The following is a 25819-nucleotide window of genomic DNA, read 5'->3' as shown; positions in this document are numbered from 1 at the left end:
ATCAAAAATCCTTAAAAAAATTTTAAAAATCTGACAAAAAGTGGTTATTGTTTGCTATTCCTGAGGATGTCCTGAGGAAATCTTATGGTATTCTCAAGACGTCTGATGGACTGTCCTCAGGATATCCTGAGGACTAAAAAGTGGCGCTCATTTGCTATTCCTCAGGATGTCCTGAGGACGTCCCAGGATAAAATCAGGACGTCCTTAGGATATCCATGAAATCCGTCCTGAACGTCCTGAGGACGTCCTAAGGACGTCCGTGTGCTATCTGGGTACTATGCTCACTTGATTTAGACGGTTAACGTAAACGAAGATATAACAATTCAGTCGTGTGGTTAATTAACTTGTTTATTTTTGTAACATATTACGCCGTGCTCGTGTGAGAATTAAGTGAGAGATTACGCTCCATTCTATTTATTTTAATACAAAAGAATACGTTTATTATATGTAATTTTTAAGTGCCGAACAAGAAGGAAAATGACAAAAATTTTTAAACGGTTAATTAGACAACACTTCGCCAAAATTTAATTAAAAATGTTTATTCAAGTAATAAATTCACGTGATAAAATTTATATTAAAAACCCTAAGTTAAATTTATTTGATTAATAATTTAAAAGTTTATATTTTTTCACAATTTTTAATGTAATCAAGAAAATTTTTACTATAAAAGTTCTAATATAGCAAAATTATATAATATGTTTAATAAAAATCTATATTTTTGTTTTTTTATAAATATATTTTATTATAATTCAAGAATTTATATTTTATACCGTGATATTAAATTGTTAAATAAAAATTTTTATAATAGAAACACAAAATAATTTATATAAGATTTTATTTTATATAAATTTTACTCTATTACTAATAAATTATTATTTATTTGAAGTAGAGGCTGATAAAATAATTATAAATAAATGTGCAGAGCTTACGTGAGTAGATGGATATAATAATAATAATAACTTTAAAATACATTTTATTTTTGTTTTATTAACTGTACAATATTTTTCTAGTTTTTGTAATGTTACTATCTCCGTTCCAAAATTGCGAGGTAGGGAAAAAACTTGAAAATATCAGTTGAAGTAGATCTCTGAACAAAATATTATTTTGGGATTCCAGTGCTTTTTTTACATCCTATTCCTATGTCCCCCAAAAAATTCGCGTAGTTGAGTGTAAGTAATTTCTAACAAAAATAATTAAAATTATATTTGAAATTATAATTAAACTTATATTTAAAATTATATTTTTAAATAATATACTATATTTTAAAATAATATATTATACTGTTATATTACCTGAAGGCATTACACCGACGTCTTTCCTCTCCTCTTTCTCTCTCTTTAGCGTTCCTTTTTCCTCTTCAACCACGCTCTCTCGCCTCTTCCCCTTCATGCGCACTTTCTTCTTCTTCTTCTTCTTCTTCTACTTCGATGGAGGATACGTTCATAGCGTCGGTTTCTCCTACTAATAACATGATGTTATTTTTACCTGAAATGTACTGAATTGTGAAAAATCTCATTATAAAAACTTACTCTGTGAAAATAACGTCTCCGAGTCAAACGTATTTGGTAGCTCTATCTTCTCCTCTCCCACCTCTTCATTTCTTTCTGAATTACTCTCTTCTTCTCTCTCTTCCTCTTCTTCGTTTTCTCTTTCTTCCTCTAACTCTTCACTTTCCTCCTCCTCCTCCTTTTCCTCCTCCTCCTCCTCTGACACCTCGTCATCATCTTCGTTATCTTTTTCCTCCTCTTCTTCCTGCTGTTTTTCCTCCTCCTCCTCCTCCTCTTTCTTTTCCTTATCGCCATCATCTTCATCTTCCACTTCTTCTATTTCACGTTCATCCTTCTTTTCAACATTTTTTTCCATCGCTCGTTCCTTCCGCTCTGCTAGCATTCTTTCAAAAGGATCCTCTTCCACATCCATCACGCCGTTTTCTCTTTTTTCTTTCTTCTTGTACTGAAAAATAACATTATTATTATTATTATTACAAATTAATCTGAATTAAGTAAAAAACTTTAAAAAAAAATACTTACCCGGTGTAAATAACGCGGCGGAGTCGAGCTCGGTGCCACCTTAGACTCATTTTGCGTGTCGTCATCTAAAATCATAATTTATTTATTATTAAACAGCATAGTAATATTAATTAACTTTCGAGTAATATCTTGTATTTAAAAATTAATGCTTACCAGAGTCCAATTCCACAACGGGAATGACGCGGGGTCGTGCTGCTGCTGCTGCTACGTTAGCATCAGGGGCTTCTTCAATTCGACGTCTTCCTAAAAATTAAAACTTTCAATATGAACTATACTTCTAACTAAAATTTTAAGAAATGAATTTTATTTTCGACTAACGCACAAATACAGCCTCCACAGACACCTCTACCGCACGCCGCCGCCTCAAAGTCTCTCTTAGTCGGCCGTACTGTGTGAGATAAGGGTTTACCCCTACCGCGCTACTGGTCTCTCACCTACAAAAATACTCGTAATTAAACATAAAATACTAACTTTTTCATGATAACTTTATTGCCCAGATAGCACATAAATATATATTGCATATACAATGTATATGCAATATATATGTATATGCAATATATACATCTATGGATATTGAATGTCCATTGGATATCCACGAGAATTGAAATTAATATCCATTGTATATTTAATGTATCTTCGAATTGACTCCAGCAGAGATTCATTTCACGTCCATAGAATATACATCTATACATCCTATGTACATCATATGTATATTTTCAATGGATGTTAATGTATTAAAAAACGTCCATTAAAAATATCCATATAATATACATAGAATGTATGGATGTATATTCTATGGACGTGAAATGGATCTCTGCTGGAGTCAATTCGAAGATACATTAAATATGCAATGGATATTAATTTCAATTCTCGTGGATATCCAATGGACATTCAATACCCATAGATGTATATACATTGTATATGCAATGTATATTATCTTGGAATTGTTATATTCGTCTAGCACATTCCATGGTCTCGATTCTGTACCGCCTACCGACAAGTATCGGTGTCATTGCGCAGATATTTTATATGGCAAAAAGCCTGCGTAACGACACCGATAGTTGTCGATAGGCGTACAGAATTGAACCGCAGTATAATTTATAATTCTTTCATTATTTAAATTATAATGTAGGGTTCGAATTTTCGTGCACGGAGCCCGTGCGAGAGCAGAGAACCGCTGCGCTATACGCCAGCTGAAAAAAGATAACCGGCGTAGCGCGGTCGACTCTCTCGTGTGTAGCGCAGCAATTCTCCGCTTGCGCACGGGTTGCGTGCACGAAAATCCGGACCCTAATTATAAGCAAATATTAAGATATAATAATATACGAGAATACAAATGAATGGTAATATGAAAGTAAATAAATTTTATTTGTTTTAATTCATTTTAATTTGCTTCAATGGAATATTGTAAACAATATACTTTCTACATAATATTGTACTTTTATTACACTTTTTTAAAGTAAAATATATAAACGTAAAATTTTAAATTTTGTAATAAACTTAAAATGTAAAGTATTATATATAAACTTCTATATATAAATTATATATAAATATATATAAAGTATTAAATATAAACTTAAAATATAAAGTTTTTTGAAAAAAAAATTGTTAACATTGTAAACGTTACAAACGTAAAAAAAGCATAAAATTTTTTAAGAACAAAATTAAATAAAAGAAAGTTAGACGACGCATACAAAACAAAGAGTTACTCATTTCTTTGTTCTTCATTCGATAAAGTCCGTTCAATAGACGTTTCCTCTTGTTCAATTTCTTTCGATTCAGTCGGTGCGTTTTTTTGTTTAGTCTGTGCCTTCTTTGGTGCAGTCTGTGTTTTTTTTTGTTGTTCAGTTTGTACCTGTTTCGATGCATCGTTCCTTATTAGAGTATTATTATAAAAACGTTCCTTGCTTCTAACAAGCCATGACTTTATTATTACAATAATCTCGTATTCGCTACAATCCGCTGTATTTTTATTTGCGCGAACAACATCTGAAAGTAAATGAAGTGTTTTGATACTGCTACGCAAGGAGGAGGGTTAATGAACGCGTTTTTTGGCCCACCCCGGATTATCAACATACAATTTTTTTGTATTGTATTATTATTAGGAATGTCAAAAATAACTATTAAATAAGAAAAAAACTCGATTCATGAAACCAAAATTATAACTCTAGATATACTTTAGCTCTTTTCATGGCTAATAAGTGAACTAATAAAAGTTTCGCTCATGATACTGCTCTGCCATCATATTAACGTCATTTTAGACTATACATGTCCACAAGATTCAGAAATAAGATTGTAAAAATAAAATTAAAAAAATTAAAATAACGAAATACAAAAAATATATGAAAACCTCTACAATGATTACAACCTTGACGTGGTGTAGCGGCTTAAGTCTATAGGCAACTAATAGTGATCATCTTTTGTTATAAGCACTCACATATGTCAGGAGTAAACAAACATTTTTCACTATGAGCTGTATTCACCTTAGGGATACATGTTGTAGTTTAAAATGACATTAATATGATAGCAAAGCAGTATAAGCAAAACTATTTTATTAGTTTATTCAGCCATGAAAAGAACTTAGGTATATCTACAGTTATAATTAATTTTTCTTTTATGGATCGAGTTTTTTTCTTATGTAATGGTTATTTCTTTTTTCCTAATAATTATACAATACAAAAAATTGTATTTTGGAAATTTGGGGTGGACCAAAAGACTGGTTTATTGTTTCTTCTTCTATGTTTATATTAATATATATTTTATTAGATCTTTTTTTAAATTTCTGATATTAAATATTAACACTAACCCATAATTACTGAAGAAATCAAAAGTGACTTAAAAACTTTTTTCTTTTTTTTGCCTTCCCAGGAGTATTCCATGCCTAAGGAATTTTGAAATAATTTATACATGACTTCACAACCTCCTTCACGGTTGGTCCGCCCAATTTGCTTAATTCTGCCACCTATAAGGAAAGAAATTGTAGTTTTGTAGATACTCATAAAGTTTTTGTAAATACCAAGTTTCTTAAATACCAAGTTCTGTTTATTTTCTTCATTTTGTAACCACTCCTCTACTTGATTTAATCCTTCCAAATCCATTGGAAGTAAGTTCAATATTGGCAGTTGTTCATGTAGCAAGTTGGTAGATTTTACTATTGTTTTTGTATTTTTTACCAATAAAGAAACTGACTCCGAAATTGCATCAATTTTTAAATGCAGGAGATTTATGTCTTTTAGACATTGCTTTTGACATTCTGTAATTAAACAAATCATATTCAAGCATCGCAATCAATTCAAAATAAATATAGTGTATTATAAAAATATAAGAGAATTTTGGTTTACCTTGTAATTCGAGCAATTGCATTTTTATCTGCTTTTCCTCACCTTCTATAGTTTTATCAATTTCAATAAAACTTGTATTATGTTCATTTTTTCTTTGTGCCACGCTTTTCTTGTGGAAACTTAAACAATGGTATAAACAATAATTTAATTAATATACTAGACTTATTAATACTTATTAATATGAATATAAATAAATATTACAAGTAAATTATAAAATTATACCATCAAAATTATCAATTTGAACTGGATATTCATTCGAATCATCGTCAGAAATCTCAGTGTCACTGCTACTAGATATAGGGGAGACTCGTAACTTTTCAGATTTTTTTGTGCATTTTTTCTTTCTTAAAACTAGAGATTCGTCGTTAAAGGTTAAAAGATCAGTTGTTTGCGCTTTTTCAGCTTTATGTTGAGCGTATTTAAAATCATCTAAATTTGTAAATAAAACAATATTGATAAATAAATAAATATTAAAAAGTTTTTCTTATTTCTACTGGTTTAAATTTTAATATTAATTTTTATTTTCTCTATATATTTACACATTATTTAGATTTTTATTTTCTTTATTTCGACATTAGATATAAATTTATGACTCTTAAAAATATTTTAAAAAAATTGTTTTTGTTTGAGTCTGTGACTAATAGTCCTTTTAAGTCCTGAAGACTTCTGATATAAAATAAATCTAGGAAAATAATTTTATAATACAAAGAAATTCACTAAAATCAAGTTATCCCTCAGATTCAAAAGTTTCTTTAATGAATATTTTTTACTTAAAATTTTATGCGTATTGACTCAGTATATTTGTACACGATATTGATTTATTTTTGTGTAATAAAACACAGAAGCAAAAATTGTGTTTTTGTTTAATTTAATGCCCTCAACAAAATAATTGAATAATAGTTTTACATATATTTATGACTCATATTTTTAACAACTTAGATTAAATATGATAATAAAAATGTCAATTAAAATTTTTTATTTAATTATATTTACTAATATTTGTAATTTAATACAATGAAATGTTATATAGCTCATACTACAAAATTAATAATTAATTAAAAGAATAAATAAACTAAGAAATTTTGAACAATTTCTCAAAAATTCTGTCATGTCACAAACTTATATCTAAAAGAGCAATAGAGCGCTTTATAATTAGTTAAAAATTTATTAAAATTTAAAAAGTTTTAAGCTAATTTAGACGCTTCTTAAGATTTTTCCGTGGTATTAACTTTCAGAGAATAAAATGGATAAATATTAATAATTTAAATCAGTAGGTGAGAAAAAAATTAGCAATTTATTTTAATCGTTTTAATATCTACCGTAAACGCCCAAAAGCGTTGCGTCAAATAATTTCCACGACTCATCGGGTTCACGTTGATTTTTTATAAATTCGGCAATTTTATGGCTCATTTTCTTTGGCGGCCAATAACATTGCTTATTCTGTTTGTTATACCATGTTGTGAGTACAGCGTCAACTTTATTTTCTTTATTGAATTTTATTACTATCCACGGCATTATGCCTAGCATTTTCTACACTATTTCGTTTTTATGAGTACTATTTATTTAATTAATACTATGCTAAAAAGAGTAACAAAATAACAAATATATTTATTCATAATTCAAACTTATATATAAATTAATTGTGCAACAATGGGAAACATACGAATTGATTTTTATATGGTAACACAACTAGTTTTCTATTAATCATGTTCGTTTTCCAAATTTTAAGTTCTGAATCTTCTTTAATTACGATCTTTATATCAAAATGTGTTGATGGGCATGGTTTTTTAAAAAATTCTCCAATTTCCCGAAATGTGTAACCCAATAACACTGTTGAATTTTCATAACAAGCAATATTTTGCACTTCTATAACAGTACCATCATTCATTTCCACAAACCTGTCTGCTTTTGTTGTAATATTTATACAATAATCTATGGTTTTCATTTTTTTATATTGTGGAGGTGTACATCCATTAATTAACGGTCCATAATGATGTGGCATTAGCAACTGCACTGAATCTGTATTATACTGTACTGAACTTTCTGGCTTAAATAAATGTTGTTCTTCATAAATGCGTCAAATTATTTGTTGTAATGGTTGATCATGTTTTTGAATCAAATGTTTCAATATCTGAAGATAATTTTCAAATTCAAACGCACTCGAATTGTCCAGCGGCCCAAACAATCGAACACAATCACTTAAATGTATCAGACAGTGCACGCTGTGGGAGATGAAATCTGGACCGTATAAATTAATTGAATTTCGTATAAAACATTTTAGAAGTTCTTCAGCATAAGAAATGAATTTCTCAGAAGTAGCATAACGCGGACTTATAAGAATTAAACTTGCTACACTTAGCGTTAAAAAATTATGATATATAGATGCGGGTAATATTTTTTTTAACACTAACGGACCACTGTACAATAAAAAGAATCGAAATTCTGTGGCTTTAAATCTTTTACACTCTTCTATTGATCTTGTTTTACGAGAAAATTCACATGGAATATATTTTTTCAATCTCGACAATTGTTGCGATATTTTTTGGACATTTTGAGCACACAATTTATGTGGAGGTTTTCCAAAAATCCAGCCGTACCGATTATGACACAAAAGCCTCTTGCATGCACCTAATAAAAGCGCATGCATATAGTCTACGGGAACATTGTTAATCAAATCAAAATTAGGTAAGTTTAATAAACTGCTTGAACCAACATGATGCTCAGGTTGTTCTTTATTTCGGAATGAACTATCGGTTCTCTTAGTGCAGTCCGTTTCAATAAAACACATTACATTATTGTACATATCCCCTGTTATTGTGCATTTTGGGCACGAATAATATCCGGAATGACCTTTAGTAGCTAGAACAAGCGATTTCGCTGGCGTGTCACAAATTAACATTAAAATTTTAAAATTACAACGAATCGAGTCAATTGTAATACCACTGCATGATAAGTGAATACATTCATTAATAAAATCGGTTAAAAACTTTTGTGGGTCTGGTTTTTCACGGCCATGAAAAAGAGCTACTAAAAATACTTTTCCTTTCAGAGCTGGCACAGATTTTATTGAACATAATATTGGCCATAAAGTACTGCTCGTACTTTTTGATATAGGAAGCCCATCAATATTTACAGTCAGATCTATATCTTGATTGGTATGAAATTTTATCCTATGTTTAATTACAAGTGCATTCAAAGAACTTTCAATTCCGAAATAATAGAACAAGCCCGAGCTTATTTCTTTTACACGTAATGCACGAGGTGTTTTTAGAAATGTTCTAGGATCCTTTGGCAAAACATTCTTTAATGAAGGCAATATACGCAGAACTCCAAGCAATTTTCCTATAGACGACAAATTAATGCGTTCACTAATTGCTCACTGTGCTAAGGCAGATTTAAAAGTCTCTTCGATCGTTTTATTATCACTTGAAGAAATACTTGTTGTGCACGACTGAGAATTAATATTCGTATGTTTCTCAAATGTTAAAGATTCTGTTATAAGTGTTGAAGATTCCATTTCATATTCATCTTTTTCCGCAAAATCAAAATTTGTAAGATTATTTAAAGATAATGAATTGTATAATAAAGTGTTGCTAGTATTAATCGACAAAGGACTATTTTGTTCAATCGAAGTGTTATTTAAATTATTGTTATCCGTAGACAATGTATCAGCGTTCAAATGAAAAGAAGCATTATTAATTATTGTTAATGATCGTTTCAGTCGTTCACCAGCCTTTCTTAAACGCTTTTTATGATTTCGTTTTTCAGTGTATTCCATTATTTATTAATTTATAATAAGAAAAACACTTTGTTACAAACAAGTTTAATAATCTTGTAAAAATCTCCTGAAATCAGTTGAAAAATCTTCAACTGAAATAATCTTCAACTGAAAAAGAAAAAATACAAACATTTTTGTTATAAAAGAAGAATAATAACATTTATAAGATTTATAAAAGATTTGTTTTAAAAAAAGATTTAAACAATTTCTATTTTAATTCAGACATTAACAAGTAAAAATTTGACTACTATTTTATTAAAAAGTTAATAATTTTGTTGTTATAATATCAATATCTAATATTTTTTAATTCCGCGCGATAAATATTAGTTTAAAAAAAATATAAAATTTCCAACAATTTTTTGTTTTTTTCTTTGTCTATTTACAAAATTTTTAACAATTTTTTAATTAATTAGATTTATTAAAACAGTATTATTAATATGTAAATTATTAAATTTTGACTAATATTGATTCATGAGCAATGATTTATTAATGATAATTTTGATCAAATAAATAAATCAATGTTACATAATTTTCATTTAAATTAATAACTCAAAAACTCATTATGTGCAACAACAAAAATGTTAAAAAAGAGATCAAGTAACGAGCAGGTAAAAATTAGTGTATAATCAATATTCTCAATCTCAACTGAAAAAGATAAATTTGAAAACTTTGTGTACGGACTCACTTGTCCTTCTTCAGCACAAAATTATCAAAAAACTAATCGACACTATGACGGACCATATTAGTCTAGAAGGACAAGTGAGTCCGGAACGTACACAAATAAAAAGTTCTCAAATTTATCTTTTGCAGCTGAGATTGAGAATATTGATTATATACTAACTTTTGCCTATTTGTGAATAGACTTCTCTTTTAACATTTGTGCAATTTTCATTTAACTCAATACGTTAGTTCAGTGGACATATATGCAAATTTAATTGTTTATGTGCGAGTGGCCATATAGCACCGGTCTTCACAATGTGAGAAAGTTCTCGTGCGCCTACATAGGTTCGTTGAGTGGGGGAAGCCGTCTCAAACACGTGCGTGCAAACGCACGATCGTTGCGTCTGATATTTATAATATTACATTTTTATAAAATATTTTATACATTTAATATTAAAACATGATGTATCACAGCGCTATCGATACATACAACGTAGCATCCTATCTCGCAAATTTTGACTAACATCGGATTTCTCGCTTCAAAACAATAAGAAATAATGTTTCTTTTTCGTTTCGAGAGGGAAACAAGCCTCTTCGTAACATCCTTCTTTATCCATAAATCATTCATTTACTTCACACAATTATATTACAATACTTACTTTATTCAAATCGGCAGAAACTTTGCTCACTTCCACTTCCGATATTATGCTTCGATGCTTCTGGATGCTTCGTCAATTCCAGATTCTAGACGACACGTGCGAACCGATACGAATCATGCGGCGACGACGACGGACAAGAGTGATGAGACAAACACAAGTACGCAAGCGTATGTGTTAGTATGTGTCGCGACGCGACCGTGTGACGATGCACTAAAAGCGGATGGTGCAGGCGCTCGATAAAGTCCATAAAAGTCCATATATATGGACCAATTTTCCTATCTCCGATTAGCTTATCGGTCGATTATTCCATTAGAACTAACCAATCGCATTTGTCGTTTAAGGACCGGTTGTTCCAACTTCTTGGTAAACTTACTTACCATGTAAGCATGTGTCTATCTTCATTTCTTTTCTTGAATAATTAAAGACAAACATATATTTATCTCATAGGTAAGTTTACCAAGAAGTTGGAACAACCGACCCTAAGCAGAATGACCAATCACGGTTGGAATTCAATCGATTTGATTAGGTTTGTTTTTTATTTCTGCACTGCTGTATTAGTGCAATAAGTTAGAATGAGAAAAAATATATTTGTCTTATTCTAACTTATTGCATCAGTGCAGCAGTGCAATGTACTGGCAGTGAATATCGGAACGCAGCCTTCGTGTTCGCACATATTGGCGGAATTATTTCACGAAATTCCTCGATGGCAAAATCCTTCAAAGGTGCTATTCCGTAACCACTTACCGACAACTATCAATGTCTTTAAGTGTCTTGGCGCACGTATTTTGATATATGAAAAAATATGCGCAACGATACTTAACGACACCGATAGTTATCGGTAAATGGTTACGGAATAGCGGTCCAGTAAGGCCAGATCTACAATAGGTGTAGTAAGCCTTAAGCCCTAAGGAATTAACCAATTATATTCGTTTATTCTTCTCACATTCAATTATAATTGGTCAGCTTCTTATAGCATAAGGCTTACTACACCTATTGTAGATCCGGACTAATAAAACTCTCAGGAGTAAGTCTCGGTCTACAATAGGTGTAGTAATCCTTAAGCTATAAGAAATTGACCAATCATATTTGATTATTTTTCTCACTTTCGACTGTGATTGGTCAATTTCTTACAGCTTAGGACTTACTACACCTATTGTACACCGGGACTAAAGCGGTGTCTACAATACAAATTTAAGCTTCTTAATTCTTAAGAAATTGACTAATTAAAGTAGGTTATTGCTTTTAAATTCGACTGTGATTGGTCAATTTCTTTAAAATTAAAGCTTAAGTTTACATTGTAAACCCAGCATAAAATACACATTGTCAGAGCTAAAATTTTACCAATAGATTCAAGACCGCTAATGTATAAAACAACTAATAATAAAAAACGCCGAAAGACGGTTAAAGCAGGATCTTTGCGCTCGTATATTTTCTACGTGATTTTATATAAGTACTATATCTTTCCACTTTCCGAACTGCACGCCGCGCCATGTTTTTCAACATAATTCTTAGGAAAATCGGAGGATGTAATATCACAATATTAAATTGACGATCAATTAATAATACCAATGATTATAAGCATCTGTAAGAATCAACCTTCCCCCCGAAAGCCTATAAATAATTTAATTTGTTGCGAAAAATATTAATTAATATTAATTATTATAATGTAATGTCAATGTATTATAATGTAATGTAATATAATGTAATGTCAAATAAATACCGTAATACTGTGTAATACTGTAACTACTGCCAGCGCGTAGAATACTTTGAAGAATACGAAACGATTCCGGGCCTTGATTATTAAATAAATATCGTCATTTTTAATATCATTGATTTTAGGAATTTTCCTCGCATTTGTAAATTTTGCAAAAAAAAACGTAAAAGCAAATACAAATTTTTTTTATCTTTATGTATATAATATTTTATCTTTATATATAATAATATATAATATAAATAAAAATATAAATTATTATAATAAAACATGTTACAACATTTTGGCTGAGGTAATATTTTTCGCAACAAATTAAATTATTTATAGGCTTTCAAGGGTGAAGGACGATATAAAGTCACATAGGAAATATACGAGCGCAAAGATTCTGCTTTGACCATTTTTTTCGGCGTTTTTTATTATTATAATTGTTAAAATTTTTCCATTGGTAAAGTGTAATTTTCGGTATTTTTAGTGACATATTTTTTTTCTCGATGGATATGATAAATATCCATGATGTAAAATACATTCATGGATATTTCAAAAAGTATATACGTTATAAGCAACATGCTTATAACGTCTGCGAGCAAATATACTTGACAGGTCCAGGTAAGTATGTTCATCGAATATTCATAAAAGTACATTCATGTATATATGGAAAAGTACACGCATGTATATACATACAATATACACATCACGTCACTGGCAAATATACTTGCTAGATCCATGTAAGTATGTTCAACGGATATCCGTGAAAGGTATCTTTCTGGATATTTAAGAAAGAACACGTGTGTATGTACATAGAATATACATACAATGTTTGCCGGTAAATATATTTGCCAGATCCATATAAGTATGTTCAACGGATATCCGTGAAAGGTATCTTTCTGGATATTTAAGAAAGAACACGTGTGTATGTACATAGAATATACATACAATGTTTGCCGGTAAATATATTTGCCAGATCCATGTAAGTATGTTCAACGGATATACATAAAAAGGTACATTTCTGAATATCCATTGATGTATATAAATTAATATACGTACAACATTCGTATATAAATATACGTGTATGTTCTTCATTTGTATATTTATATCATAAATATGGATATATTATGGATGTCTATAATATGTTCATTATATGGATATACTTTTATGTTCGTCTATATATATGTATATAATATCCCGTATATTCTACGCACATTCTGGATCAATAACGGATATCTATAGAATATCGTGTGCTATCTGGGTGGATATTTAATATTTAATATTTTTTTCTTATCTGATACTTTTCTGTTCTGATTTTCCACCTCCTCGTTTCGACGACATAGGAAGTGAGCGATACATCCACTCGCGTCATTTTCAAAAAAACTCGGATCCGCGTGACGCGCTTTGATGCAAGATATAATATCAACTAGCCGTGCGTTTCCGTCACAATACCCCATTCTGTGCAACATGCACAACATCGTGCTGGAACATTCCTTTTCCGCAACTCGCACGAATAGCGAGTAATTAAGCTCGTCGTTGTCACGAGATAGATGCTTAAAGTAATCGCGCTTTTCAATTTGTTTATTCAGATTGCATGCGATTACAAAAAATCTCACAATTATTGAGCGCAGATCCATTTTTATAAACTTTTCTCGCACACGCAACAAACACGCACAAGCGACTTAATGAAATATGCTTAAGCCAACTCACACGAAAGCACAAGAACTAACACTTGTACGTGTCAGAACACGAAATTTATACCCTAAGCTCAACTTAGATAGAAAATGTTGAGAATAGTGAGCGTCATTTTCTACTTACCCTATTAGAAAACTAGTTTCCCACTTTTCTTCGTGTGCCTTCTTCATAAAAAATCTTCATAAAAAATTCATTATTTTTCTCGTGAAAGAGAATTCTCGCAAATATTAGTTATTTCTATAGTATAACATTTTACCCATTAAAAAACTTTAAAAAGGTAAAAAAGATATGCCAAGTATATAAATGCGTGCTTTCCAAAATAAATTTGATATCAATACAGTTAGCCAAGTATATTTTAAAAGACTTAAAGAAATTTATTGAATATCTATTAAAAAATTGATTAAACGAGCTTAATAATTAAATGATTAAAATCAACCAATTGAATTATAGTGAAGCAAAAACTTAGCGTGCCCGGCTCGTATTTTTTCTGAATTTCCAAGGCTCCATGTTATTGATATTGATAAATGTATATGCAAGAATGCAATTAATGTGACTCTATTGCTTTACTATCTGTCAGTTTCTGCTTTATCATATGTTATCATTTATATTCCCATTTTTCAAATAATTTTTTAATAGAACCATTTTTGAATGCGTTTATATACATACTTAACATATCTTTTTTAACTTTGTGAAGTTTTTGCTTTAGTATAATCCCGTTGGTTGATTTTGCTTTAGTATAATCCCGTAGGTTGATTCCTCTGACCGCACACTATCAAAAAGTTACGTTCACCACACACATGGGTGTACGACACCTGGGAAACTTTGACAATTTGTATTTCAAACAAAAATCGACGGATTTTAATGCATTTTTTTATTCCTAAGGAAAATTTCTCAGAATTGTGATAAAATATGTAAGAAAGTCGTATGCATAAAGCGGAAAAAGATATATTCGATAGACAGGCAATAAATCAAAAAAATTTGCATAAAAATGTTTTTTTTTTAAACGGCTGCATTTTGTAGAAAAAAAAGAAAAAATACTTCAAAATATGATAATTGAAAGCTGAAGAGTTATATTTTAAGAATCTATTATCAATTTTTTGATTTGTACAAAAAAGTACTTTTTTTAAAAAAATATGAATATTCATTATTTTTTTATCTAACTGTTAATACCGTAAAATTGAAATCATCGAAATATTTGTGAATAAAACGTCAACAATTATTGTTTTCATGATTATTTATTGTTTATTTAACTCAAACATAAAAAAATGAAAGTTCAACTATTTACTTTTCTGTGTATTTACTTCTCTGGAAACATACACAGAAAAAAAGAATATTTTTGTTAAATCAAAAAGATTTACTTGAATAAAGATTTATTTCAAAATTTTTATAGCTAATTTAACCAAGAAAATAATATCCTCGTTATTTAGGAATAATTTTCTTGAATGGAAAAGAAAAAAATTGGATAGAAAATACTATATGTTTAAATCGAAGATTATAATTTTTTTAGAATAAAATTATCAAAACAATTATATCATTTTTTTTAAATAATACTTATAGTACTGAAATAAGACTATAATATTTTGAAATTCAAGATTTTCAAATTCTTCTAAGAAGATTATATATTGTTGCTTATATATGAAACAAGGATCGCGTTAATTTGAATACATAAGTTTCAATTTGAAAGTAATTTCTTTTCGTGTACAAAAATTAATTTGTAATACACGAAAATTAACTTCTTTAATGTTTTTTTACTTGGTTTATAAAAAGAAAGTAATTTATAATTGAATGCAATCACTTTTACTTACATTTCAAATTTCCGCTCTGTAAATTTAATAAATTTCTTTAAGTCTTTTAAAATATATTCGCTAACTGTATTGATCTCAAATTTATTTTGAAAAGCACGCGTTTATATGGCGTATCTTTTTTACCTTTTTAAGGTTTTTTGATAAGATTTCACTCCTTCTTGTAAAAATTAAAAAATTACTACGTTTTGAAATTAAGTTAGCACAACCAAGAAAAAATTTTTTTTTAATTAAACAAATGCGGTGGATTTCTTTAGATCTAATTAGGAGCCAATTAGTTGTTCTATTCCGGAATTTTTTGCTCCATTATTAAACCCCGAAAACCACCTCCAAAGTTACCGTAGAACAAAACGTTCTTGTCTCTCGACACTACTTGGCCGACACTTGACCGACAGTATCACTTAATCGACAATTACATGACCGACAAGTACACTTAACCGACACGATTATTTGATCGACAGTTTACTTAACCGACACTACTTAGCCGACATTACACTTGCCCTCTACCACCCGTACCGACGGAGTGAGTGCTGGAGGGGTCGAAGACGTGTGTGTGTGTGTGCGTGCGTGCGTGCGTGCGTGCGTGCGTGCGTGCGTGCGTGCGTGCGTGCGTGCGTGCGTGCGTGCGTGCGTGCGTGCGTGCGTGCGTGCGTGCGTGCGTGCGTGCGTGCGTGCGTGCGTGCGTGTGTGTGTGCGTGTGTGTGTGTGTGTGTGTGTGTGTGTGTGTGTGTGTGTGTGGTCACAGCAAAAAAGTGTCTCCGCTTTGTACCACATGAGTTTGCGCGTAGCGTGGTCTAGCCACACTCTCCGCCTCCCGCTTACAGAACGAAGCGACTTCCATGCTTGTACTGTATCACATGGGTTTGCGATTTTAGATTTGAAATTGTGGCCAAATAATGACTTCAAATTATTTGTGTTAGGTTAGAAAAAATAAGGGAAGGGCGAAGCCCACGCGTTTTCACGTGCGGAAACACAGAAAACACGTGGGCAAAGGAGGGACTTTGCTCCTTTTGGTATTAATTTGTTTATTTCTCCTTTTTTTCTTTGTGGGTTGTAGGAGGGCAAGTGTGTCGGCCAAATGGTGTCGGTTAAGTAAACTGTCGGTCAGATGATCGTGTCGGTCAAGTGTACTGTCGGCCAAACGGTGTCGGTCAAATGAACTGTTGGTCAAATGATTGTCGGTCAAGTGGACCCATATTATACATATATAATTGTAATTATAACTTGAATATTCAGACGTTTGTTGTAATTTTATTAATTTCTATATTAATATTTTTGACATTTACATATATATCATGTATTTGTTTGGTTATATATTTATTTTATTTTTATTAACTTATACTTTTCTCGCATACCAATATTCACCATTTATATTACAAAATAATTTTTTAAATATTTTAGTTTTATAAAATTGTATGTAGGCACATTGTGAAGCCCCTTGAACGACCTTGGCTTTGCGTGTGTGTATGAATGTATATGTAAATTTGTAGAAAATAACTCAAATGAGCTTTTTCGCGCAAGAGATCTCAAAATCTTAGAATTATCAGGTTTATTATATTTCTTTCGCGTACCAATATTTACTACTTACATTACGAAATAATTTTATTTTAATTTTATAAAATTGTATATAGACACATTGTAAAACCCTTGAACGACAAACTGAGTTACATGTGTGTACATGTGAATCTGTGGAAAATAACTCAAGTGAACTTTTTTGCACAAGAGATCTTGAGATCTCAGAATTGAGTGTACCAATTTTAATCGGACTGGTCGCAATCGAAAGCTCACATCAATGTTATATAATAAAGTTGCTCTTAGATTTTTGATTATTATTTTAGTTTCTGAAATATGTTAACTGAAAGTGAATTTGACATCTAAATTCCAGATAAAGCTTAGTAGCAACGTGACATTTGCGCAGTGAAGTTTGCGTCATGCAGCACGATTCTTTATGTATTTGGCGTCGCGCCGCTACCGCGTTGCTTGATAATAAAATCAAATGTGAAATATATTTTCTATAATTTTTGTTTCAGAAGTAGCTTACTTAGCTGAAAAATAGAATCATGCGCAAACTAGTTATCTGTAGCATATAATTCACCTTCTAAATTTTTATTTCACTCTTTACTTAAATTTTTAACTGCACGTACTTTAGTTGATGTATGTTGATTACTTTTTCTTAAATTTTATATTTAAATTTTTAAAAATTTCAGGAGGAATTTCGATGAAGAATCGCATTCTCATTTTATTATTCTACAACCAACCAACAGCAAACAATTAGATTCGAGAAGAAAGAATACATGTTCGACCAATCCGATCTTGTCTTGTCTCTAACAATTCCTTAAAGTTTAAGAGTGTTTTTAGAATTTTTTAAAAGTTTTTTATTATTACTCTATTATTTCTAATTGAAGTGTTTTTGAACCAAATTGTTCCATAGTTAACTACATGAAATAAAAAGTCAAGAAAATTGACAAGACAATCCAAATTATACTGGTATTAAAATTATAAAATTTACAAAATGTCAATCAGTTTGGTTTAAGAGGCTCGTTTACAAATACTTGGAATCAAGATTTTTACTCTAATACATAAAGTATGAAATTTTCCTCTAGTATCTTTACACGAAGACAATTTTACATCAATAATTACTTTGTACGATAATACCCATAAATCATAAGAAGAAATTTTAGAGAATTATACCATAAATGTAAATAACAATTTGATGAAAAATAGTAAAAGTTTCTTAATTCTTTTTTTAGTTCGCGATTACTACTTACCATAGTAATTTCCAATAATAAAATTTTTTTCGCGTAATAACGTAAAAAGAAAAACTTGTTTATTTCTTTGTATATAAAGGTGTAATATGATATAGGTCATGATTCTCTGGAGAGCTGTAATCTTTCCAGAGAGAAAGATCTATCTGCGGGAGTTCGTCGCATCTTCTGAGTGGATTCCTGAAATTTAGAAGCAAAGTAATTTAGAAACAATTGTTTTACGTATTTTAATTCAAACAAAACAGGAAAAAATATACAATTAAATAAACTTACTTTTCAGAGATTTTTTCAAATCCTAATCTTTGCATGTGCTGAATGTTGTCTCCATTGTCGCAAAGCAATCGCGATATACTTGATTTCCGTAATTCGTTTAATTGTTCTGTGCATAAACACATATAAAATGATTACACACACACATACATACACACACACACACACACACAATTGACACACATATTTTTGAAATTCATAATTAAAGTTTACTTGATATTTAATCAGTAAACAACGAGAGCTTTTTTAAATAAAAATTCGTGCAATTATAGTTACAAGGGTTTTTGGGGTCTCCAAATCTATTATGAAAATTCTTTGTCTGTCTTTAAAATTAAAAATGGCAAACCCAATATAGTAGACAAAAATGATCAATTTAGATATTTTAATCAGTAGTTTCGAAATTTTGTCCATAATTGTCTTTTGACATATAATTACAGTTATTACTTTAAAATTTAAGGAATAACACCACCCTTGAGGTCCTAAAATGATTATCTAAGTTCGAGAATTTTTTCGTGGGCAAATAAATAACTTTATTGAAAAAACATGAAGAGTCCTGGTGAAAAAGGAGGGTCAACATTTTTTATTTTTTAGAAAATACAAATTTATACTTCAATTTATTGTTATTCATATACAATTAAACAAGGAGAAACAAATGCATTTTCTTTTTATAACTCATTTAATTCTACATTTTTTGCAATAATTATTTTCAAATTGTGATTAACATAAGATATACATTTCTAAAAAAACGAAATAAACTAAACAATTTTTATTTTGTAAAAAGAAGGAATGTTAGCAAAACTGTTTCAATTGTTTTTTCTTCTGAATTTTGTTTTTATTTCTTCTGGTTTTTTCGAGCCACAACGGAAAATGCAATGTACTTTTTTCTAAAAATAGCCATAAAAAATAGATATTTTATAACGGCTACGTACTTTGTAACTTTAATCAATGTAGAAAATCAGAGTTTTGAATTTTTGTCTTACAATTAGAGTAAACCATCTTAGAGAAATCTTGCATGCAAAATGATATCTTCAAAAAAGTGCGTTTGCGGAAGTGTGCTAATACGTTGCATTTTAAACAATTATAAATAAATAAAAATAATTCAAATAATTTAATGTTTATAATAAAATAGTTTATATTTGTTTTTTCAATAAAACTATTCAGTTGCTTATAAAAAATTCCCGAATTTAGGTAATTATTTATGGTCTCAAAGGTGGTGTTACCCTTTAACCCATTAACACACAAATAACACAAATTTTTTTTTAGCCTTAACCCAATAAATTTTAATGAAATCTTGATTAATTCATTTTGGAATTAATTTTTCTAGATATTTTCTAGGTCCGCTCTTTACAGTGCGAACACTTAGAAAAGTGAAAAATATTAGTTTTTATTGTTTCCAGACAAATTTAATCAAATAGTCACGTTTTTTCAGCCTGTTTTTTAAAGAAAATGATCGATTTCTTAGGGAAAAATGCTGTTTTTATATTGAAAACTGCACAAAACATATTATTAACACTTGCATTTCAAAAATATGTAGGTATTTTTTAAAATTTTGTTTCTGAATGTGGCAAACTAAAAAAGGCGTCCAAAATCGCGAATTTTCTCTCATATCTACTTTATTGACGTTTTTTTACTTTATAATATTTACTAAATATTCATAAAAATTGGTGTACAAAGGTTTACAAAATTAAAAGAAAAATTAAAAAACAAAAAATTAAAAACAAAAAAACAAAAAATAAAAATAAAAAGTAAAAGACCAAAATTTAAAAATAATTTTCGGTAATTGTCTACCTCCTCGCAACATCAGATGTAAGATGGCAAAAGACATAATAGTTATGTAAGAGTCGAGCGTGGCGTACTCGTACACGGAGAGAATTTTCTCTTAAAAATTACCCTGAAAATCGTGGTAATTGTGAGACAACGTAAACCTTGGAAAATTTTACCATACTTTTAATAAAATTTACAAAAATTTAGTAAAGTTTAGTAAAATTTTAAGAAAATTTGGCTAAGTTTTAGTAAATTTTGTTAGAAGTATAGTAAAATTTACTAAAACTTAGCCAAATTTTCTTAAAATTTTATTAAACTTTACTAAATTTTTGTAAATTTTATTAAAAGTATGGTAAAATTTTCCAAGGTTTACGTTGTCTCACAATTACCACGATTTTCAGGGTAATTTTTAAGAGAAAATTCTCTCCGTGTAGGGACCGAGCGTGACGGTGATAGAGCATGCGCGAAGGAAAGAGACTGGCAAGAGAGGGAAGTCGTGGAAAAGCATTCGCAACGGGCCGCCGATTTTGAGATACGCGACGATCGAAATTTTTCTGTATCAGGCGACGTTGAGGGAAATTTTCCTACAGCTTTCAGAAGTGGGATCCGATCCAAGAACCGGCAAAAAGAAGGCCAAGCCGGCAAGAAGAAGGACAGGAAGGAATATTGAGTGTTGCTGGGCGAGCGACTGTTGGCGAAAAAGAGCGAGGAGAGCTTCGAGACAGAGGATTAAATTGTGCCAACGCACGTGTGTATTGTTGAGACTATGAACTGAATACCGACGCGGCTGTGTGCGTATTCTGAATCTGAGTGCCGAGAGCGTATACGACGAATATCAAGATGAGTGAGCAAAAACGGGATTCGAACACACTCAAGATGCCTCGATTGAGGGAGCTGCTGAGGAAGAAAGGGCTAAGTTCAAAGAGAAACATGGCCGAATTGATTGCCAAATTGGACGAGGCCGATCCATCCAGAGAGTGGACTATTCCAGAAGATGGCAGAGGAGCCGATAAAACAGAGGAGGACGCGGGAGTGGCGGATCAGAAAGCATGCGTCTACGGCGGGAAATGGACTTGTGTAGACGCGAGAAAGAGTTAGCCAAACGAGAACTGGAGGTGACACAACGCAAATTGTAGTGGTTGCGAGAAACAAGAGCGAGTTACGGAAGGAATGCCGAGTCGGAGGTCGGGCAAGATAATCGCGATAAGATAAATCTGAGCGAAATAAAGGAATTAATCAACACTTTCGACGGGGGAGACAGCGAATATGTGAATTGGGAAAAGTAAATAAAATTTGTGAAAAGCGCATATACTCTGACGGATAAAAAGACGAAGGTCCTCATTAGTACAAAAATGAAAGAAAAAACGCTCGAGTGGTTCCATTCGAAACCGGATCATCTGGAACTGTCGCTTGACGATCTGTTAAGAACATAAAAAAAATGTTTGATTATAAACCACGCAAACTCGTGTTACGCAAGAAATTTGAGGAAGGCGCCTGGAAACATAGTGAATTATTTAATGAGTACGTACACGAAAAAGTGTTATTGGGAAATTGTGTGCCAGTCAACAACGATGAATTAGTCGATTATATCATTGAAGGCATTCCTGACCAGTTTCTGAAAAATCAGGCAAAGATGCAAGGCTTTACGGAGGTGGAGGAGCTGATAAAGGCTTTCGAAAAAGTATTGCTATGAGCTCGAGGAACGTCCGGAAATAACTTCGGCAAGAGCGAATTAAAATCACCGAAGGCGTCGACAAGCGAACTCAAAGGTGCCAAACTTTCTAATGTCAACGAGCAAGAAGCATCGGACAGAGGCATCATTCGTTGTTATAACTGCCAAGGTGTTGGGCATCTGGCGAGAGATTGTACCGAACTAAAGAAGAATTCGACCTGCTTCCAGTGCAGTGAGGAAGGTCATCACGCAAAGGACTGTTCGGAAGTCAAGAAGACCGATTCACAGGTAACATACATCCGCGAGACGCATTTGGAAGAAGACGTTTGTCAACAAAAAACGAAGTACGAACTCGAGTACGAAGGCAAAAGATTTTGTTTCTATTTAGATACACTGTTCGATACGGGGAGTCCTGTTAGCTTCGTGAAAGAAAATTTTATCTTAAGTAACGCGATCGAAGAAATTGAAAGTAGAGACTTAAAATATCACGGAATAAACGGTTCCAAATTAAAGATTGTCGGCTAGGTAAAGCTAGATATTACTTTAGACGAAGTTTTGAGGGAGGGGCTACAATTATTTGTGATCGATGACGGTACTACGGATTCTGCGGTAATTTTGGAACGAGATATTATAAATAAATTTGGATATAAGCTAACACGCGGAAATGTAAACGTCTTGGACGAATGCTATGAAATCCTGAATATAAATGCATCTGAGGAAAGGAATGGAATAGCTGATGGATTAAAAATAAATCCGGAGATTCCGAACGAGATTCAAAACAATTGGATCAAATTGTTTGAAAAAGATTGCGTGTCGGTGGAGCGTCCAGAAGAGCTTCAAATTGAGGCTGAAATAAAGCTTGTATTAAAAGTATCAGCCTTTCTATTTTTCTCCGAGAAGATTGTCGCACGCGGAAAAATTTGAAGTAAGAAAAAAAATTAGATGCGTTACTCGAGAAAAAAATTATCCGAGCGAGCGAATCCGAATACGCATCCCCGATTGTTCTCACTAAGAAAAAGAATGGCGAGACTAGAATGTGTGTGAATTTCCAAACACTAAATTCGTATTTAGCACACGACAACCACCCTCTACCGATTACAGAAGAACAGCTGGACCTATTGGAAAGGAAAAAATATTTCAGCTTGCTGGATCTTAAAGACGGGTTTTATTACATACGCGTAGCAAACGAATCAGTTAAATATACGGCATTCGTAATCCTGTTTGGCCAATATGAATATTTAAGGTTGCCGTTCGGTTTGAAACCGGCTCCAGCCCGATTCACCCGTTATGTAAACAAAATCTTAGAAGAACTGTTCGAGAGGGGGTAGCGTATATAGATGACTTTTTAATAGCCACAACGACGATCGAACATCACCTACAAGTCTTGAGGCGGGTATTTAAATCGCTTGTAAATAATAAGTTAAAATTGAGAATCGACAAATGTAAGTTTTTGTTCACGGAAATGGAGTATTTAGGATATCTAGTGTCGCAGAGGGGCATACACCCAACCAAGAGCGGTATTGAAGCGGTGTTAAACTTTCCGAATCTGACGACCGTAAGGGAAGTACGGGGATTTATCAGGTTATGCTCGTTTTTCAGAAAATTTATAGAAAACTTCTCTATACTTGCTAAGTACGACTTGTTAAAAAAAGATGTAAAATTCACTTTTAGCGAGAAAGAGCTAGAGACGGTCGAAATTCTAAAGCGTTAATTGACTGAGACACCTGTTTTATCAGTTTATAGTCCACGGAATGAAACAGAGCTTCATTGCGACACATGTTCATTAGGTTTTGGTGCAGTCTTAATGCAGTGCAAGGCGGACTTGAGATTTCATCCGATATTTTATTTTTCGAAGAGGGCGTCGGAACTTAAAAGCAAATATCATAGTTTTGAACTAGAGATACTAGCTATTGTCTATGCTGTTAGAAGATTCAAAATTTATCTGTATGGTATTAAATTTAAGATTATTACTGCAATTCCTTGACGCTTGCTTTGAAAAAAAAAAGATATTAACCCGCGCATTCAAAGCGTTAGAACTTCAGGACTATGATTACGACATCGCGAGGGCAGAAAAATTACTCATGTCGACGGATTAAGTAGGGCGAATAGCATTTTAGTCGTCGAGGACAATTCATTTGAATTAAATTTGTCGCTCTGTCAAAATCAGGACCCAACAGTAAAACTTTTACGTAATGAGTTAGATAGAGTTACGCGAACGCAAGTACTTCGAGCTCAGAAATGGATTAGTCTATCGGAAGAACGGCGAAAACCTATTGTTTTATGTATCAGCAAATATAGATGCTAATGTAATGTTCAAATATTACGATGAGATGGGCCACGTAGGCATTGAAAAAGTCTGCGATATTATTAAACGAAACTATTGGTTTCTCAAGGAAAAGGTCACTAGTCATGTGCGCAATTGTTTTAATGTATCGCTTTTTCTCCACCTAATGATAAAATTGAAAGGAAATTGCATTGTGATGCTAAAGTAGCCGTCCCGTTTGATACGATACACATTGACCACGCGGGCCGATGGATAAAAGCGTACTCACCAAGAAATATGTATTTGCAATAGTCGATTTCTTCATCAAATTTACGAAGTCGTACGCAACAAAAACAACCAGAAGTCGGGAAGCGATTGAGTGTTTAAAACAATACTTTGTATACTATAGCAAACCGAGAGTTATCGTATCCGATAGAGGCAAACGGGTAAGCCGAACGGATCAATTTTTTAAAGGCATTCATTCACATGTTAAGCAAGCTGACCGATAATGATACGGGTAAAAATTGGTACAAAGTTTTGAGCGATGCTGAGTATGCGATAAGTAATACGACTGTTAAGTCGACCGGTGAAACGCCAAGTAAACTACTATTCGGAATCGAACAAAAAGGCAAATGCGCGGTCATATTTGATTAAAAATTAATCAATTATATTGTTCTCCACGTCATGGAGTGAACGTGGAATTGCCATTTCTTTATGATTTGCTATCTGGGTATGGAACGTCACAAAATTGCTGAATTAAGTAAAATCGTCATAAAAATGACTGTTTTTTTTTATATTAAAGTATAATGCAAAATTTCATCATTTACTACAAATTAAGTGAATATAAAGTGTTATTTGTTACTTTAATAGTAACTGTTACTTTAATATTATTACTTCTGTTTTGTAATTAATGAAAATTAATAATAATAAATTGTTAAAATTTTCAAATTATTTATTTATATTAAAAAATGTAAGTATTTTACGTTTTATTTTGATGACATCGGAAAATATCGAAAAATATCACATTTTCATATCGCCAATTAAATATAGCAGTGCTTGAGCCTAGTTGCCCTTTTCGAGCCGATTCCCGAACGCGCCGCCTCCTATGCCCCCACTACCGCGCGCGGTCTTGACGGCCGAGCCGCCGATCTCGCCCGTACGCTTTGTCTCAGGAGCAGCTCTGTATAAGAAATAGTGCCCTGCACAAAATTCATTAAAATTACTTTAAGTAAATAATTTTTGTTTTTATTAACAAAAAAGTACTAACTTTTTTATTACTAATTTATTTTATGTAGTATAACAATATGTAAAAACATAATATGTAAATTAGAATTTTGACAATAGTTTTCCACATCACCCGTGAGATACTATTATTGATGCGTTTTTTTTAAGTGGTTTCCCCAGTAGGCCTAATTCACTAAAAG

General features: G+C 31.6%; 2 protein-coding genes across 6 annotated transcripts in view; both read right to left on the bottom strand.

Moving 5' to 3' along the window:
* Window positions 1–1298: 1298 nt before the first annotated feature.
* On the bottom strand, window positions 1299–10842 carry LOC105828599 (glutamic acid-rich protein). 5 transcript variants are annotated; one of them, XR_004964903.1, is made up of 11 exons: window positions 10469–10839; window positions 6691–9257; window positions 5594–5800; window positions 5372–5490; window positions 5063–5283; window positions 4837–4992; window positions 3740–4019; window positions 2349–2464; window positions 2184–2273; window positions 2031–2095; window positions 1914–1953 (listed from the first exon to the last, which is right to left on the bottom strand). XR_004964903.1 is itself a non-coding variant. In XM_036293167.1 (10 exons), the coding sequence occupies exons 9-10, from the start codon at window positions 1918–1920 to the stop codon at window positions 1358–1360; spliced, it is 495 nt and encodes a 164-aa protein (XP_036149060.1). In that variant the 5' UTR covers window positions 1921–1953; window positions 2031–2095; window positions 2184–2273; window positions 2349–2464; window positions 3740–4019; window positions 4837–4992; window positions 5063–5283; window positions 5372–5490; window positions 10469–10842; the 3' UTR covers window positions 1299–1357. The 5 variants fall into 5 exon arrangements, 2 of the variants coding, with proteins under 2 accessions (XP_036149060.1, XP_036149061.1); XR_004964904.1 differs by having other exon boundaries at window positions 6691–6949; XM_036293167.1 differs by lacking the exons at window positions 5594–5800; window positions 6691–9257 and adding an exon at window positions 1299–1461 and having other exon boundaries at window positions 1530–1953; window positions 10469–10842.
* A 5887-nt stretch (window positions 10843–16729) lies between these two features.
* LOC105831444 (peroxidase) overlaps window positions 16730–25819 on the bottom strand; it is a 137737-nt gene continuing 128647 nt past the window's right edge. The window contains exons 12-13 of the mRNA XM_036292740.1: window positions 18700–18805; window positions 16730–18606 (exon numbers count right to left, since the gene is read on the bottom strand). Of these exons, the coding sequence (XP_036148633.1) occupies window positions 18489–18606; window positions 18700–18805 (224 nt within the window). The 3' untranslated portion in view covers window positions 16730–18488. The remainder of the gene's footprint in view (window positions 18607–18699; window positions 18806–25819) is intronic.

The sequence above is a fragment of the Monomorium pharaonis genome, chromosome 10 (genome assembly GCF_013373865.1).
Source record: "Monomorium pharaonis isolate MP-MQ-018 chromosome 10, ASM1337386v2, whole genome shotgun sequence".
Lineage (NCBI taxonomy): Eukaryota > Metazoa > Arthropoda > Insecta > Hymenoptera > Formicidae > Monomorium > Monomorium pharaonis.
The sequence above is the reverse complement of the archived record's forward strand: the minus strand, read 5'-3'. Positions and strand labels throughout refer to the sequence as shown.

What these genes read in the sequence shown, in the direction of transcription:
- LOC105828599 (XM_036293167.1), bottom strand. Translation starts at nt 1,920, where the DNA reads ATGGATGTGGAAGAGGATCCTTTTGAAAGAATGCTAGCAGAGCGGAAG. An exon ending in GGAGACGTTATTTTCACAGA is followed by an intron (nt 1,462 to 1,529) that starts GTAAGTTTTTAT and finishes TCATGTTATTAG; the next exon opens with TAGGAGAAACCGACGCTATG.